Source organism: Rhamphochromis longiceps, linkage group LG20, assembly GCF_057381845.1.
Source record: "Rhamphochromis longiceps isolate RC_006_pf linkage group LG20, R_longiceps_female_GT1.1, whole genome shotgun sequence".
NCBI lineage: Eukaryota > Metazoa > Chordata > Actinopteri > Cichliformes > Cichlidae > Rhamphochromis > Rhamphochromis longiceps.
This window is the reverse complement of record NC_140576.1, coordinates 23,799,574-23,814,960: the sequence shown is the minus strand read 5'-3', so window position 1 is coordinate 23,814,960 and position 15,387 is coordinate 23,799,574. Positions and strand designations below refer to the sequence as shown.

Sequence of the window (15,387 nt, the reverse complement as noted above, 5' to 3'; positions counted from 1 at the left end):
TTTAGGTACAGAGCAGCTGTCAGAATGGCTGTAGCGCCTCTTTTATCTTCACCGTTGTAAATGATCCATATGATGTTTAACTCACAAGCCAACTATTTGTTGTGAAGCAAAGCAACTGGTGTGGAAAAACCAGCAATCATTTCTTCTCCATTGATTTGTGCTTGTAAAACACAAATGTGCATTTTCTGTATTAATAAAAGGATCCGGGCATGTTTTAAAATATTTTTAAAAAGTACTCCGATTTGAATAATGTGTGTTTTATACGCTTTTCCCCTAGAACCGTGTATTTACTTCCTTATTTGGGTGAAAAATGATTAGAATTATATCAACACCCTTGACCTCAGAGAAAAATACAAAATCTCTAATTATGTAAATAATAATCATTTTAGAAGTTGGAAACATTTTACAGTCCACTCTCACTGTCTGTGCAACAGATGCGCTTTGTTTGCAAAAAAAAAAAAAAAAGAATCACACTGTTACACACAGAACCACAACCTTTCAAATTACTTCCAAAATGTCCAAAGAATAAACAAAAATGTTAGTCACTACGACATATACTGGAGGATGTCAAAATGCTCAGGAAAATCTCGACAAAGAGCCCAAGGTGTTAATCCAGCCTCTAGAGTCTTTAGCTCATTATCCGACCAAACACCAAAGGAAAACGTGCACATTTAATGTTGTATACAGCACATTTCCCACACTAATGTAAGGCTTTGTGATTCTTTCCTGTAACCTGGGAGTCACCAACGCAGCACTCTGGAAAAGCTGTAGCTACTGAAGTTGTGCTGGGGCAGCAAAAAAGTAGACCTCGAAAAAAAAGAAATCGTTTTGATGAAATGCAGACGTCAACATTAACACAAAATTTAGCATCTCGCCACCCTTCTTGCCCAGATCTCCTTTCAGCTAATGAAGGGACACAGTGTTGGCTGTCCAGCAAACCTCTAAAAAGTTGTGAATAAAAATATCCACTGCTTCCATTCGGGATATTTACACTCATCCTTCACACACTCTTAATGTTTAGGAATCATGACCACTGACTGATCCTGTGCTTTCAGAAACTGTGATCACAACTTCAAAACCCTGCGGGTCCCTCCCTGCTTATGTCCACCAATCATGAAGCCTCAGATTAATGTGAGGGTAAAAACGTACAAGAACCTACAAGATAAGTTTCAGCACCCAAGTCATGTTAACATGAAAGACATGAACTGTGTCCAACACCCTTAATTTATTTAGACATCTAGACACTTCATTTCTTATTGCTCAGGGCCACTCACCATCTGTTATGTCTATTAGGAGCACATAATAACACAACAAGGGTAGACTGACTGACCCTTATAGTGCTGCTGTATCCCGTAATGGTGTGCTACACCATTTTTTACACTGCCTAATGTTAGAGGTTGTTATATATATTAAAGGTGTTAATTTTTTAAAGTCTGGTTCTTTGCAAAAGAACAAATCTTTTCTTGCATTTCTTTTTTTTATAACAACAGCACAAAAAAATAACACATCTGCATTTTGTACAACAGTGTAAAGAGCGAGTAATCCTCTGATTATTTAAGATATCTAATCTAATGTGTGCCTGTATTATGTGAATTATTCTAATTCCTTTTCTAAGTCTTTAACAATCTCTTTTCACCCTCTTAATCCAAATTAATGTGCTCTTTACTTGTTATTACCATAGGTAAGAAAAAATGATCCTCTGATACTAGTTGATATTAAAAATTCATATTGGGATAGGCATGTATTTGCATTTCTTTATTGATACCAACTTCACTTGGTCATACGGACAAAAACTTCAAACAGCACAGCCCCTCCCCTTCACTAGCAGCTGAACAGGTGAACAGCAGCACAACAAACAAGGCAAAGGATCTTAAAGACACACCATGGCCTTCATGACCAATTTTATGACTTCAGTAAAGCTCTCAACATCAACAACACTGACGTAGGGCTGGGCCATATTATACCGTTCACGGTAATACCGGTATAATGTTAGGAAACGATAGGAAAATGAAATATCGCGATAGAATATGAGTAAAACGCGCATGCGCAGTGCCTTTGTTTTCATACGCACATGATTGTTGAGTGAAACAGATGAACCAGAATTGGTTTGTAAAAATGGTGCAACTTCAGTGATGTGGAACTGGTTTGGTGTTTGTCCGTCAGATACACAACAAAGCACATTTTTTTGCAGAACATGCAAGCGGCCGTCGTTATTTGTCGGACTAAGATGCTCTTAAATCTGGGAGTAATCTGGGTCCAAAACTCCGTATTCTTCAGGTCAAACAACACTGCAGCATCACTTAGAGTTAAAAACTGTCTAAATTCTTTCATCTTTAATAAAACGATCAGCATTGCTGCTTTACCAGGTGTAACTATAAAGTTTAACTTCCAGGCATCCATGAAAACAAAAGTTATTACATTTAACGGAGTTAGAAGTTAGCAGGAAGCTAGCGGAAGTTAGCTCGCTAGTTTCGCTAGTTACCTAAGCATGATATAGCATGTTCTGACGGAGAGATTTCTGAAAAAAATCAAACGTACAGCTCTGCTATCAATTCCAACATAAATGAAGACAGGAAACTAAACAGCAGTGACGTTTGTAGGGTTACTGAAGTTGGACTAGCTGGTATATAATGATGTGCTACGTGATCGCTAGCGACACAGCTATGTTAGCATAACATAAACAGTGAAGCTGGAGGACGAACACTAACACTTTTCCACTTATAAAAGTTAACGTGAAGGTTCTTCATGGTTAGAGACAAATGCAATCGCATGGCAGGATGCTGTAAACGGACCAAACTTCAGTCAGGAGAACAACTGAGATAATCCATCCACAATACGAGGTTAGTCATTAATATACTGCAACAACATGGGAATAGAGCAGCTGCCAGAGAATTCAACATTAATGAATCAATGGTACAGAAGTGGAGGAAGCAAGAAGAATGAGTTTAATAAAGTTTGATTTATCTGACTGCTTTGTTTCGCTTAATGTGCCTTATAATCCCGTGCACCTTATGGTCCGAAAAATACGTACTGCACACTGCAGTTTAATGTTGCAAAGCACCTCTTTTTAACTTCAGTGGATATTATACATGGTTATGCTCAGGATATGTCAGCCCATTTCTACTGGAAATGCCTTTTGGTTAAACTTTCAGCAAGGAATTTGCATTTGCACTGTTACATTTTTATAAAGCTTTAATGTACATAAAAACCAGCTTCTTGTTTAAGTGAAAATAAATGGAAGGTTGTCTTTTTGCGCTAGTAATGTTGTGGAGTTGTATTTTGTTTCGCATCAATTATATCGTCGGTTATATCGTTATCGCAAATTTTCAAATATATATCGTGATAAATATTTTTGGCCATATCGCCCTGCTCTACTGGGTAGGACTGTTCATATAACGATAAATATCGGATGACGATATAAAAACGTCTATCGTTTCATTTTACGCTATCGTTTGTTTCGTGGTGTCGCAAAATAAACTGTTTACGGCAATATGTTTGTATCGTTTTGATGGTGACTGTAGTGGCTATATTAATTTCTTAAACTTCTCTCTTTCTCTTATATTTAATATAACCACACTACGGACGGACAAGCGCCTGTTTCTATGGGTTGTCTTAGCAACAACAACGGTAAAACCATCGCGTGTCCGCTTGTTTCTGTTCCACATACACCTTTCACAATAAAGCTCAAGATCCTGTTGAGACTTTTCAAAATAAACTGAATCACATGAAAGAGTAGATTATTTACGGATGAGAAGTAAAAAAGAGCCGCCAGGTGCTAAAAAATAAAGCTTAGACTCAAACGTTAGAACAGGCTTTTCCCCGCAGCACGCCGTGTGATAAATACTCACAAAGAAAACGGCGGCCGTTACAACTTATGTCTAAAAATGTATAGCTTCATGCATCGGTTAAAACACTCGACTCCAGCTACATGACGCGCAGCTGGAAACACTTCCTGCAAGTCGAGCTGCCCGAGATTCACAGAATTTACAGAAAATGTTAAATTTTTGTGATTTATATCGCTATCGGACGATAGATGTTTTATATCGGGATATGAGATTTTGGTCATATCGCACAGCCCTACACTGACGTATTAAACACTAATCATAAATGTTAACCTGGCGAGCGCACATGTTGACATTAGCCTTTTAACTATTAGCAATTATCCAAATTACCCACCCCCAACTGTTAAATTATCATTAAGGCAGCGGCTGGCGGCTATGGCTAATAATAAAACGATAATGTTAATGAGAGAGCTGGGGGGGGGGGGGGGGGGGGAACTATATTAGTCCCATTTTAGTTTAACCAGATAATTATTTGTGACTAACAAGTGTTATTTTTTTCCTTTAGTCACATGTTGAAGCAAAGAACAGTCTACCGGAAATTAGACAGCAAGAGTGGCAATCTACCAACTTTTTGATCAGCAACGAAAATATGGTGCCAAGTCACCAGAAGCACAGGAAATACACAGGGCTGTAGCTGAATACATTTGGACAAACCAGCATTGTTCTAATCTAATCTGATATTTTTCTGGGCAATCGGTACAGAGTTTGAAATTTTAGTATCGTGACAACCCTCCTACACGGTGAGCTTCTCCATTACGCCAACAGCTGAAACGATGTATAATGGATACGTATTTGGGGTTCATTACAACATTTCAACTACTCAAGCCAACTCGTACACAATCTTTCTGTGTAATTCTTCCATCTGTTCGCTCCTTCATGAGCGTTTCAGAGTGTCTGCGCCTCATAGCATACATAAAGACAACCGCAGCGATGAGCCTGGAGACTGCAGAGTAAAGAGCAAGTGGATTCACCTCGTGTCATTTATAAAACATATCTCAAGGTAGCTCAAGCGCAGGCTTTGTGAATAAATAATGTCTTTTCTCTGTGATTTTGTTCATAGGCCAAGCATCTGGTGTCTTTACTTTAGCATGTGTGGCCTTAATAGACTATGACTCACAGACCTCCGGACCACCTCCAGAAGGAAAACACTTATTACAGTAATTAAGTGAATCATAGAGTAATACTAAGAGAGAACAGAGAAAGAGAGAGACTGACATGACACTCTGTTAAGTGTCAGAGGTCTAATACATACATACACCTCTGAATAAATGAGCAGAGCTTGTAACAGATCTCATTAGGAGCCCACTGACAAGAAATTAATCTGTTCTCTTCAAGTGATTTTTCAACCGTCTTGGAATGTGTCCTCAACTGTTAATGACTTCTTGGCCTCATGCAGGATATTTTATATGCGGGAAGGGTGGCACTTAGTCCAGCTGTATACCTTATATTTATGCAGCCAGAGCTAACTGACATGACACTCTCCACTCGGCACACAGCAATTGGTGGTTCATGCCAGATACAGTACCAACTTTAAAGATGGTAACATAGCAATTACAGCACAAGTGTGATATTTTTAGTTGTTTCCTGTCAAACTGAGGGATAAAGTGAATGGTTCTCTGTGTAAGCCATGAAGCGGGCATTAACTGCTAAAAGTTCAGAAATGTGGACTTTAGTGGGCTGGAACTCACTGGACATATATACCTCATTTCAATCCTGACCATGCGCTCCTATCAAGCGTTTAAGGGGCCACCGAGTCACAGCACCTACTGTATCTCAAATCAGATGGCAGATTTTACAGTCACATAATTACAAAAAAGACCAAGTTTTCCACAGAAAGAAAATGAGTAACCAGGGTAATGACTATACTTTCAAAGTGCTAAAGGAGATGGGAAAAGAAAGTCTTTAACATTTCAATGAATAATTGATTGGCAAAGTAACTGACAATTAACTTTTTGAATCAAATTATTAGAAAATAAACAAGGCGACCCGTGTTCAGCCCAAAACCGATTAAGATAAAGCGACTCTCGGCGGCTCCCTTGTCGCATGTTTGATTTGGCTGAGAGACATGCTGGATGACCTTCCTGACGCAACCCCAGAGGGGGTCTAAGTCAAGCTTTTACTTGCCAAGTGAAAGTCTCACCCACTACAGCAAGGAGCCAGTTTCAAAGCCTATTAAGATATTTTCTTAATAACTGTTCCGTTCCAGGTGGGTCTGCATCTTATTACTTAGATACATTGTTATTTTCTCTTTTTCTCATTGTTCTGGTCATGAAAGGTCAGACAAAGTTTTTAAAATCAAATACACCCACAGTTTTTAAATCAGGCCAATAGTCCAAACACAAATGTGAGATTAACACGATAAGCTCTAAATGCTCACGTGTAAAAAGATGGTATTTCTGCAAAAAGATGGTATTTCTGCTTTGTGAGACAAAATTTAAAAACAGAAAAAACAACTGAAATGTAATCATTAAAACCCACCAACTATTTATTAAAGCCACCACATATTTACTCAACTGCAGCCTTGCAAAATGATAGATGAGAGCATACCTGTTTTTTTTTAAGCATATTCACTTTATTTTCTTTTTTTTGGTTTAGATTAAATCATAATCATAACAGTTACTGATCAGTGAAGCACTGCACTTTGTGTGGCAACTCCTGCAATATCACTTTAGAAAAACATAATATAAATCAACATTTCTACCATCTAACACTCAGTCGCTACAAAATTACAGCAAAATCCCATCAAAAACCTGCCCATGTCATTATTATACATGTGATTATTCAGCTATGGCCTCATTTAATTGGAAATACAAATCAAGATTCTTGGGGCTATAATAATGGTTTGTTGTGGCACCAGCAAGAACACTACACTAAAAGGACTGAAGCACTATAAAGCTCCAATGATTAGTTGAGTAATTGCAAGTTAATCAACAACAAACTAAAGTAATGAAACAACTTATTTTAACTTTTAAATGTAAAGAATTTACAGTTCCTGCTTTCTTCCTCTTCTATGTCTTTGGAGTTTGTACTACTGGTTACACAAATTAAGCTCCTCTGCATTTTTTGCAATTTGTTGACATTTTATAGACCGAATGATAAATAGAAGAGATAACTGATAGATTAACTGACAGTGAAAATCTTAGATGCCTCTTTGATTGATAGTGCAGTGATTAAGCCACAAAGAACAGTATACACTATCAGGGTCTGCAATAAATTTATATCTAGAGTTCACCGGAGGTGACTAAATACTTCAGTGGGTCATATGGTTTTTCCCATGCCTCTGTTCATTTAGGAAGTCTCACATTCATCAGTGAAGTCATCCCCCTTTCTACCCAGAATGCACTGGCCAGAAATAAATAACCTTTTTTCATTTGGATTCCTTGATGTATTGGGTTGGATTTTTCCATTACTAAGCAGAATAAGAGCATTTCCTTTAACTTCCAGCAGTCTCTAAAGCTGGCGCTCACCATCAGGAATGTAAACACACACAGTCTGTAAACAAGGCTCTCTCTAACCCCCAACCCCCCTCGACAACGCTGACCACCGCAGACCAGCCTAATGACGTCCCTCCCTGACCCCGCCAAACTTTCAAAGACAGACGCAGCCCCATTATTGAGCTCAGGGGTCGCAGGAGGGAACCCAGAAGAGGGTGAAAGCTGAGAAAGGACAGTGTAGCGTTACAGACACAGAGATGACAGGCCCTCTGATATCTTCTCCTGAATCCTCGAGTCCCCAATCAGTGAGTAATGGAACAGAAAAATAAATGTGGGCTCTGGGAGGTTAGTGGATTAATGATATAAGAGTCGCTGCAGCTGGCTCAGGGACGATACTGAGGTTCCTCAGTGAGCCATCAGCACTTGTGAAGGGGGCTCTAGAGGTGAGTCAAAGACTCGGGGGGTCAGAATACCGTCAGCGCTGACTCAATCCTCCCCCGAAACCAACGGGGATGTTGTCAGCACAGAGAACAAAGGCCAGCGACAGGGTGAGAGGGAGCAAGGGGAAGAGATAGGGAGCAGGAGAGGGAGCTTTCTAATTTTAACCACAATGCCACAGTTGAGAGAAGCATCACAGGGCTCATTTGGAACATATTGTTCAAATTAAAGCCTTGATAAATAAACAAGCCTCAAACAAGCACAGCGCTCTGTACTCCTGAGTGTGAGGGTTAGAATGTTTCTTTTATACCAGCGGACACTGGTGTGGCATACAAAGCCATTACCCTCAAAAGTTTGGGAGATTTCAACCACATTTTTCCCCATCCTCTATTGTACCTGAAATCTATAGCTTTGTCAGCCCTGCAACCATTTGAAATTAGGGGACAAATGGTGCTCACAAGGGCCTCACCAGCTGCTGATAAAGTGATTTTCTGCTCGAGGAAGGCAGAAAAGGTGCTTTGACAGAGGGGCTTCAGTAGCTGATGGGTTCCCCTGGGCAGCAACAGAGAATCTGCAGTGTCTACAGGTTATGGTTTTGTGGTTCTGTGACCTGACATTCATACTGCCTATAACATCCACAAAAAGAGTAACCATTCATAATATACATGTAAATTCAATGATGATAGAAGGCAGTTTAACAAACATAAGTGGGTACAAACTTGATTAAAAGCAAAAATTATGAGCATACTTTTGCCATGATCTTAATCTGTGCAGCCATTTTTGTCAGAGTCTTTACGCGCTCCTACATTTGGAAGTATATAATGATTTTTTTATTCATTTTCACACATCTTATTTCACCAAATATCAACTTCACTTGACCACACATCGCACCACATCTGGTTTGTGCTGCAGTCAGTCCTCACATTACAGTATAAAGTTAGATCCACTGGATAAACTGTTGATGCAAACGTCTGTTTCTTCATTGTGTTCTGTTACATTTTTCTTATAATGGCAAATCAGTCAGTGCCAAATTTTTTACCAGAGCAGATAAGGAATGAGAGCGAGACTATATGATGAAACATATAGTCTCATCATATAGTCCAAATACACAGGGCAATGGCAGCAGTGGCTGAAAATAGGTTTTGGTGCAGCTATGCTTTTCAAAACTCGACCGAGACATTGGCAATGCTCTCTGCAACACTCACTTTGCAAAATGCAAAGCTGGCCATGTCAGCATATCAATTCTGAGGAAACTCCTGGTCAGATATTAAAAAAATATATACATCTACAAGCTGAAGAGTATATCCTATAGCCTGAAAGGACCCAGAGCTAACATTATGAAATATTATGAAACAGTAAATCCAAGGACGATGATGATGATGATGAAACTTTTAGTACATCATCGGCAGCTTCATCGACATCATCTTCAGATAATTAGGTAGTTGGGCAGGTTTTGTCAAAGTAACTGAGCTCGTTTTCATTGTGTTGGCATTTTTGCACTGCATTTCTTATCATGCATGCTATTTACAGGAAACAAATACATCATGTGAGATTGACAGCCCACCACTACCAATAAGACCGTAACATTGCATACTATAATATTAAACAGTACTGCAACAGTGATGTCAACAGACGCTGTCACACAGAGACCAGGGCACCTGATATGGTTTGTAAAATGTGACAAATTACAATATTTTTCATTTAAGAAGTATGGACTTATTTTCTAGGAGAAGACAGGACAAAGAAAAATGCACCACTGCGTGAACGATGCCCAACCCCACTTATATGTCTCTGAGAAAGGTCAATCAGTGTATGTATAGGAGTGGTCACTACCAACATTTGTTTTTCTCTTAGGTTTTTTTTTTTTTTATTATTATTATTATTATTATTATTATTATTATTATTATTATTATTATTATTATTATTATTGCCTTTTGTTTGCTTTGGTCTCATATAAATTGGTGAAAGTGTTAAGGTTTAGAATATTCTGTGAAGAAAAAAATATATTATAAAAAGGTAGATGGAATATAATTTTTCATTGATGTCACTTATTTTTATGGACATTTTGGTTGTTGAAAAACTATAAATAATGACTGAAATAAAAGTCATTATCATCATCATCTGACAGCTGAGCTACAACGTTGTGCTAAGCAAAGGCAACAAGTATTCAGATGTAGCCTTATATTTAACATATAGGTATGAAAATGGGATCCAACTATCCAAAAGGAATAAGGGTGCTTCCCAGTATACCCCAGCTTTTAATTGTGAATTAGAATCCTACATGTGAAGCAGCTAACTTCTTATTTTTTCTGAACAGAAACACAGCTAACAGGGAAATATTCTTCACCATTTTAACAAAGAAGCACACCCTGGCAAATATGCAGTTCATTATAAAAAATAATTACCAAGGGAAACAGACTGATTAAAAGCACATAAAAAGTCTCCTTGAGAGGGAAAGTCCGATTTCTTAAGGTGAGAATCTTTGACACTCTGTTGCAGACTGAAAAATGTCTTGCTTTTATATTCCATCAGCCAGGATGAAAGTGAGCAACTGTCCAGAATGAAGCCCCGCTGAATCACCTCGGGTCGCAGCTTGGGCCAGACAGCTTTGACTTTATGTGTGTCTGTAAATATGGCACTCACTCTGCAGCCAACTTGCCCCCAAAATGTTTGTATCAAGCGACATCTTGGCCACAAAGAAACCAGGGAATTAGAAAAACTAGACACAATAAAAGGCTGATCTGTTCCCAGTTTTTAAGCGATTCCCCGGCTATAATGGATTCTCATTTTTGTAAGTGAAAGCACTTTTGCCTTTTAAGTGCAATCATTAATATCCAGTCTAAAAATCACTCATCGCAGTCATAGACATTCACCCACAGATCAAAGTCAATTTTGTTATTCATACTGCATTGCTCTTGGACAGAATTGTTATCAGGAGTTTTCACCACTCAAGTAATGCCAAGATAATAATCTCTCTGCTCTCTCGGCTGCTCTGTAACAACATGTATAGTGGTATTGGAGCACCACTTGTCAGGCAGATGCATTGCGAGTGTGTCTGCTGAGTGGTACAGTGAAGCCGGATTGGTCCCCTCCACCCACTCATCAGCGAATGACCGAGGGCTACCCCGAGGCTCAACCTGCCTCAGAGTCTCTGATCATAATGAGAACACAACTATCTGACACTGCATGCCTGTTGCAGAGAGTGAGGAGACAGACTGAGACAAGCTCGGCACCAGAGTATTTTTGCTTAGGAAAAGGAAGATGTTTAAAGCTTAGAAGCTCGTCTGCTTTCACCGGGCTTGCTAATAAGCAGGTAGGATAAATTAGCGATTGATAAATTAGTCAGCAAGTGACTCATATTCCAATGTCCTTTATTCATTTAAAAAAAAAAAAAAAAAAAAAACCACAAAGAACCTCAGTCAGAACAGAAAAAAAAAAGTATTTTCTTCGTAGTTGACCTGAATACATAGTCTAGTCGCAGGCTGTTAAAAATTACTTTGCCAAAAATTGTGCTCAGCACCTTGGCACACAAATAGGGACTTTTGTGCATACTTGTTTTAAGGCACATCCAGTCTCTGAGGGGCTAAGCGTAACCACCCAACAAATACCACTGCAGGAGCTCGTAAGGACTCTGGGGCAATACAGAAACCATGCAGCCTAAGAAATAAGAGTGAAGATGATGAAAGAGAAATGCCACCGTGGTGTCAAAACGCTGAAGCCAAATGACTGGCCACGTTCATAGGAGACAGCGCCACAGTCTCTGTCCGCTTGTCTTTTTCTCCCCCTTTTTCCTTTCTGCTAAACAGCAAACTCTAAGAGAAGTTCAAGGCCAAAGGGGTAGGCAGAAATAAAAGCTCCATTTAAATGGTTCTTTCATGTGGCTTCACATACAGTTTCAAAGACTTGTACAAATTACCATGCACTGACACAGCCCATATACTGTCTCCATCCCAGTTGCGCATATACATGCACTGACATTTGCAAGCTTACCCAGACCTGCAGCACATTCAACCTTCCATCAAGTAACAAAAGTGGGCTGGACAGGATGGGAGGAAGGGGCGAAGGGGGCAGAGGGTAGCTGTGCACATCTTTTTTTTTTGTTGTTTCAAAAATATAATTAGCACACTGGCTGACAGGGAGCTTTCTGATATGGTCAGTGTAATGCAGTCGTTGCTTCTGGGTGACAGAGAAAAAGCACAGCCACTTCATTAAGTGCAAAGGAAAGGAAGCGAGGACAAAGCAAACAAAGCAAGAGTTGTGTGAAAAAGGAAAGGGGCAAGCGAGCGAGCTGGGGGATTTCTGCTACCCTTCCATCTTGCTCATCGTGTAGACTCAGGCAGCACCTCTAGGTAAGCCACCCCATGACTTGGGCCTCATATTGCCAAGGCTGCTCGGTTCCCACAGTGTGTCAGGGCCTGCATGTGGCCTTCCTCCCTGCTTGGGCAGCCCTGCGTCTTTAGACCCCCAGGCACCGGAGCAGAGGTTACACCAACACAGCCAGCAACAGCAGCATGTCAGCCCCACACCAACCGTTGCCTTGGTGCCGCTGCATTAGCAAAGAGCTCCTGACTCTGTTCAAGGGAAAGTGATTTGCCATGACGTCTACGGCTCCCCACTTTTCGTTCTCTTTTTCTCGCTTGTTGCTGCTCGCTCACTAAGAAACCTCCTCTCTCCCAGTCTTCTCTCTGCACATTTAATCTCTCCCGTTTCCCCTGGTCTCATTTTTCCCCCTTCGTTGTCATTCTCTCCACCACATCCTCAAATCTTCCCTTTCACTTTTTTTCCCCCCAGAGTAATGACTGATGCCTAAAACACAGTGCCATGATTAGACTGACACTGATGAAAGACAACATCTGTCTTGAATAAATATTGAGCTGACAAATTATGCTCTTCCCCCCCCAATCATTGTTCATCTCAGTTTCTTCATTTTTCAAAATTGTTCCCAGCTTGCAGACTGAACAGTGCCACAGAGTTGCCACCAACACCAAACACAATATTTATTTTCACTTCAGCACAAAAAATGCTCACAAATAGCGACAGAGCTAAACGCAAATAATATGTCACTGCAGAGCTGCACTGATAAACAGGAACTGGAGGAGAAACCCATCAAGTGGTCACTGCGTTTCACTCGATGACCAACAAACAGGTGCATGCCATTACAGACCAGCTCTCATACAGCAGCATTCCACAGCACAAGGAAGTGTGTAATCGATGTTGTGGAAAATAAAGTGAGAAAAAAGTAGTTCTAATTGCAAAATGTAAATATTGAGTTTTCCCACAAGTGGGGGCAGACCACCCAGGATGCAAAATAGTCACCCACCCCCTTTCTCTTTTTGCCTTGTCGACCGCCCGAGAGATGTCTTTTTGTGAGTGCAAAACATCTCCGACCACAATCAACACTCACACAGAAACCATGATGTGTCTTTGCATGCAAATACTTCTGGCAGCTCTGGCTTGGCATTTGCATTGTGGGAAAATTAGGTGATGAAAACCTTGAGGAGAAGGCTGAGTGGATCAGAAATTTAGTGTATAACACCATGTCTGCCTTGTTCCTGCAAGGTGCCAGACTTTTTGATTCAGACTGTTCCTGTCTGCTGTGAATAAATTCTCACAAGAAAAGAGAGCAAGAGGGCAGCCGGCTGGGCAGGACAACACTGTAGCTGCAGTGTCTGACAGAGACTCCTCCATGTGTATGTGTGTGTGTTACAGGCCAGTGTCAAATACTTGTCTGGACTGTGACAAATACCTCCCAGTAGCCTCACCACAACTACCTGCAAGATTAGAAATGAAACATAACTGTTGGCACTGCTAATGCTGTTTGAAGATCAAAAGCAACTGTTTTTCTGACAACAGCGAGCGTTCAGCGAAACTTAATTTAAGCCTTATTATGTTTCCACTATTTGTCTTGGCAGGTCTACGCAAATATATGCAACTGAGCACACTGACACAAGAGAAAAGCAGTCAAATGATTGCAAAATAAGCCGCTGAATCAACAGACGGCATCTGCTTGAATCAAACAGAGAATAATAGATGGATCAAAGTCTGGAGAAAAAAAAGAAAAACTTCACTTCTGCTCATTAAATTTCAAAGTATTCTACTTTAAAACTTAAAACTTTGTTTTAACACGCATTTATTTAGGCACACGTTTGGATCTTTCCAAAGGCATGCAATAAATCTATTAATTAGGCACTCCGACATTCAACCAATTCACTCAAAATAGGAGGTATTTCGAGGTGAAAAGAAGGCACAAAAAACTTACCTTGAGTGGTTTTACTTCCTGAAGCTGACTGTTGGACAAAGGCGACCAGGCAGAAACCTACAAATCCAAGGCTCGCGCGTATCAAAGCGTGCATATACATGTTAACTTTCACTGTAGTTTAACACAAGCACTTTCTAAGATCTACGATGCGCAAGAACACATACGAGGGTGTGTGTGCGTGTGCTGTTGTTATTCCCTGTGAGCACCCCCTGACAGGACACTATGCGATCCTTTTTTCCCCTTTTAACGCCTGCTCATTTGAGTTTCAAGTGATCGGGGTTGAAGACAGCCCGACAACGCGGAGCGGAGGAAGGCTTTTCTGTTATCATGTTTCGAGCCAGACCGATGTCAATTTAAGAAAGGGTGAGAGAGAGAGAGAGAGAGAGGGAGAGAGAGCGGGGGAGAGAGAGGGGGAATGAAGGAGAAATGGAGAGATGGAGTGCAGTGGCGGGGTCTGAAGGGGGAGGAGAGAATAAGGAGCGTCCGTGCTGCGCTCCGGACTCCTCTTGCTGCTCCTTCTCTTTCCTGACTGGCTCTCAGTGCTTCGTTCCTTTTTTTTTTTTTTTTGTTGTGCAGGAATTTACACACAGGTGTTGGCTGAGCTCAAGGTGGACAAGTTTTGCCGTGTGCACTAAGAGTGGGGCTCACAGGTCACCTGGCTGCTGCCACCTGCGCAAAAAAAGGGGGGGAAAGAAAGAAAGTTGCCGTCACGGCAGCGTGGTAAAATCATCGCCTTAAAGGGGGACAAGAGGGCGGATGGATTTATAAAAGACTCAGATGGAAAAAGTAATAGACCGGAGATTGCATTTTTGTTCTTATCCAGCAGACTGTACAGCCCATCTAGTCTCTCAAACAAACCAATAAACGCTTATTTACGGATCATGTGTGCAGCATCGACGTGATCTCGTCTGCTGTGCTGATAAAAGATTATAGTTGTCGTTTAACGATTTTACCGAGAGCACTTGTTGGCATTTAGAAATAGTCCAATCGAGACTAAAACACTGAATATTCTACAGCACTCTTAACAAAATTATTTGATATTCTTTATCCCATCTCGGCACTGAATTGAGTTCAAGGTCTACATCACAGACAAAATTGCAAAACTTCTTTGAAAATTGGAAACTGAATATTGGTTTTTTTTTTCCAAGTTTCAATTGACTTTCTTGAGTAACATCCTTATTCCAAGGTCAATTGAGGGCCTTAAGCAATTTCATGTCCTTTTTTAAGCTGGAGCTGGACCTGTTTGAAGAACTTCCGAGTGAACCTGTGAATCTCATAAAATATTACTTTAATAAAACCGCGTAGATGATTATGTTGAACGATTAAGCTACACCAGCTGTTAAAAATACAGTTCGAGATGAAACAGTTCCTCAGGTATGATAGCTTACAATTGGTATTTGTTTACAGGAAAATT

At 40.3% G+C, this 15,387-nt stretch overlaps 1 protein-coding gene across 2 annotated transcripts in view; it reads right to left on the bottom strand.

Annotated features, from left to right (window-relative positions):
- Window positions 1-14,405, bottom strand: part of scube3 (signal peptide, CUB domain, EGF-like 3) — a 77,848-nt gene extending 63,443 nt beyond the window's left edge. For both annotated transcript variants that reach the window (XM_085394388.1, XM_085394389.1), the window contains exon 1: window positions 13,974-14,405. In XM_085394388.1, coding sequence (XP_085250514.1) covers window positions 13,974-14,073 — 100 coding nt within the window. In that variant the 5' untranslated portion in view covers window positions 14,074-14,405. The remainder of the gene's footprint in view (window positions 1-13,973) is intronic.
- Window positions 14,406-15,387: the final 982 nt, after the last annotated feature.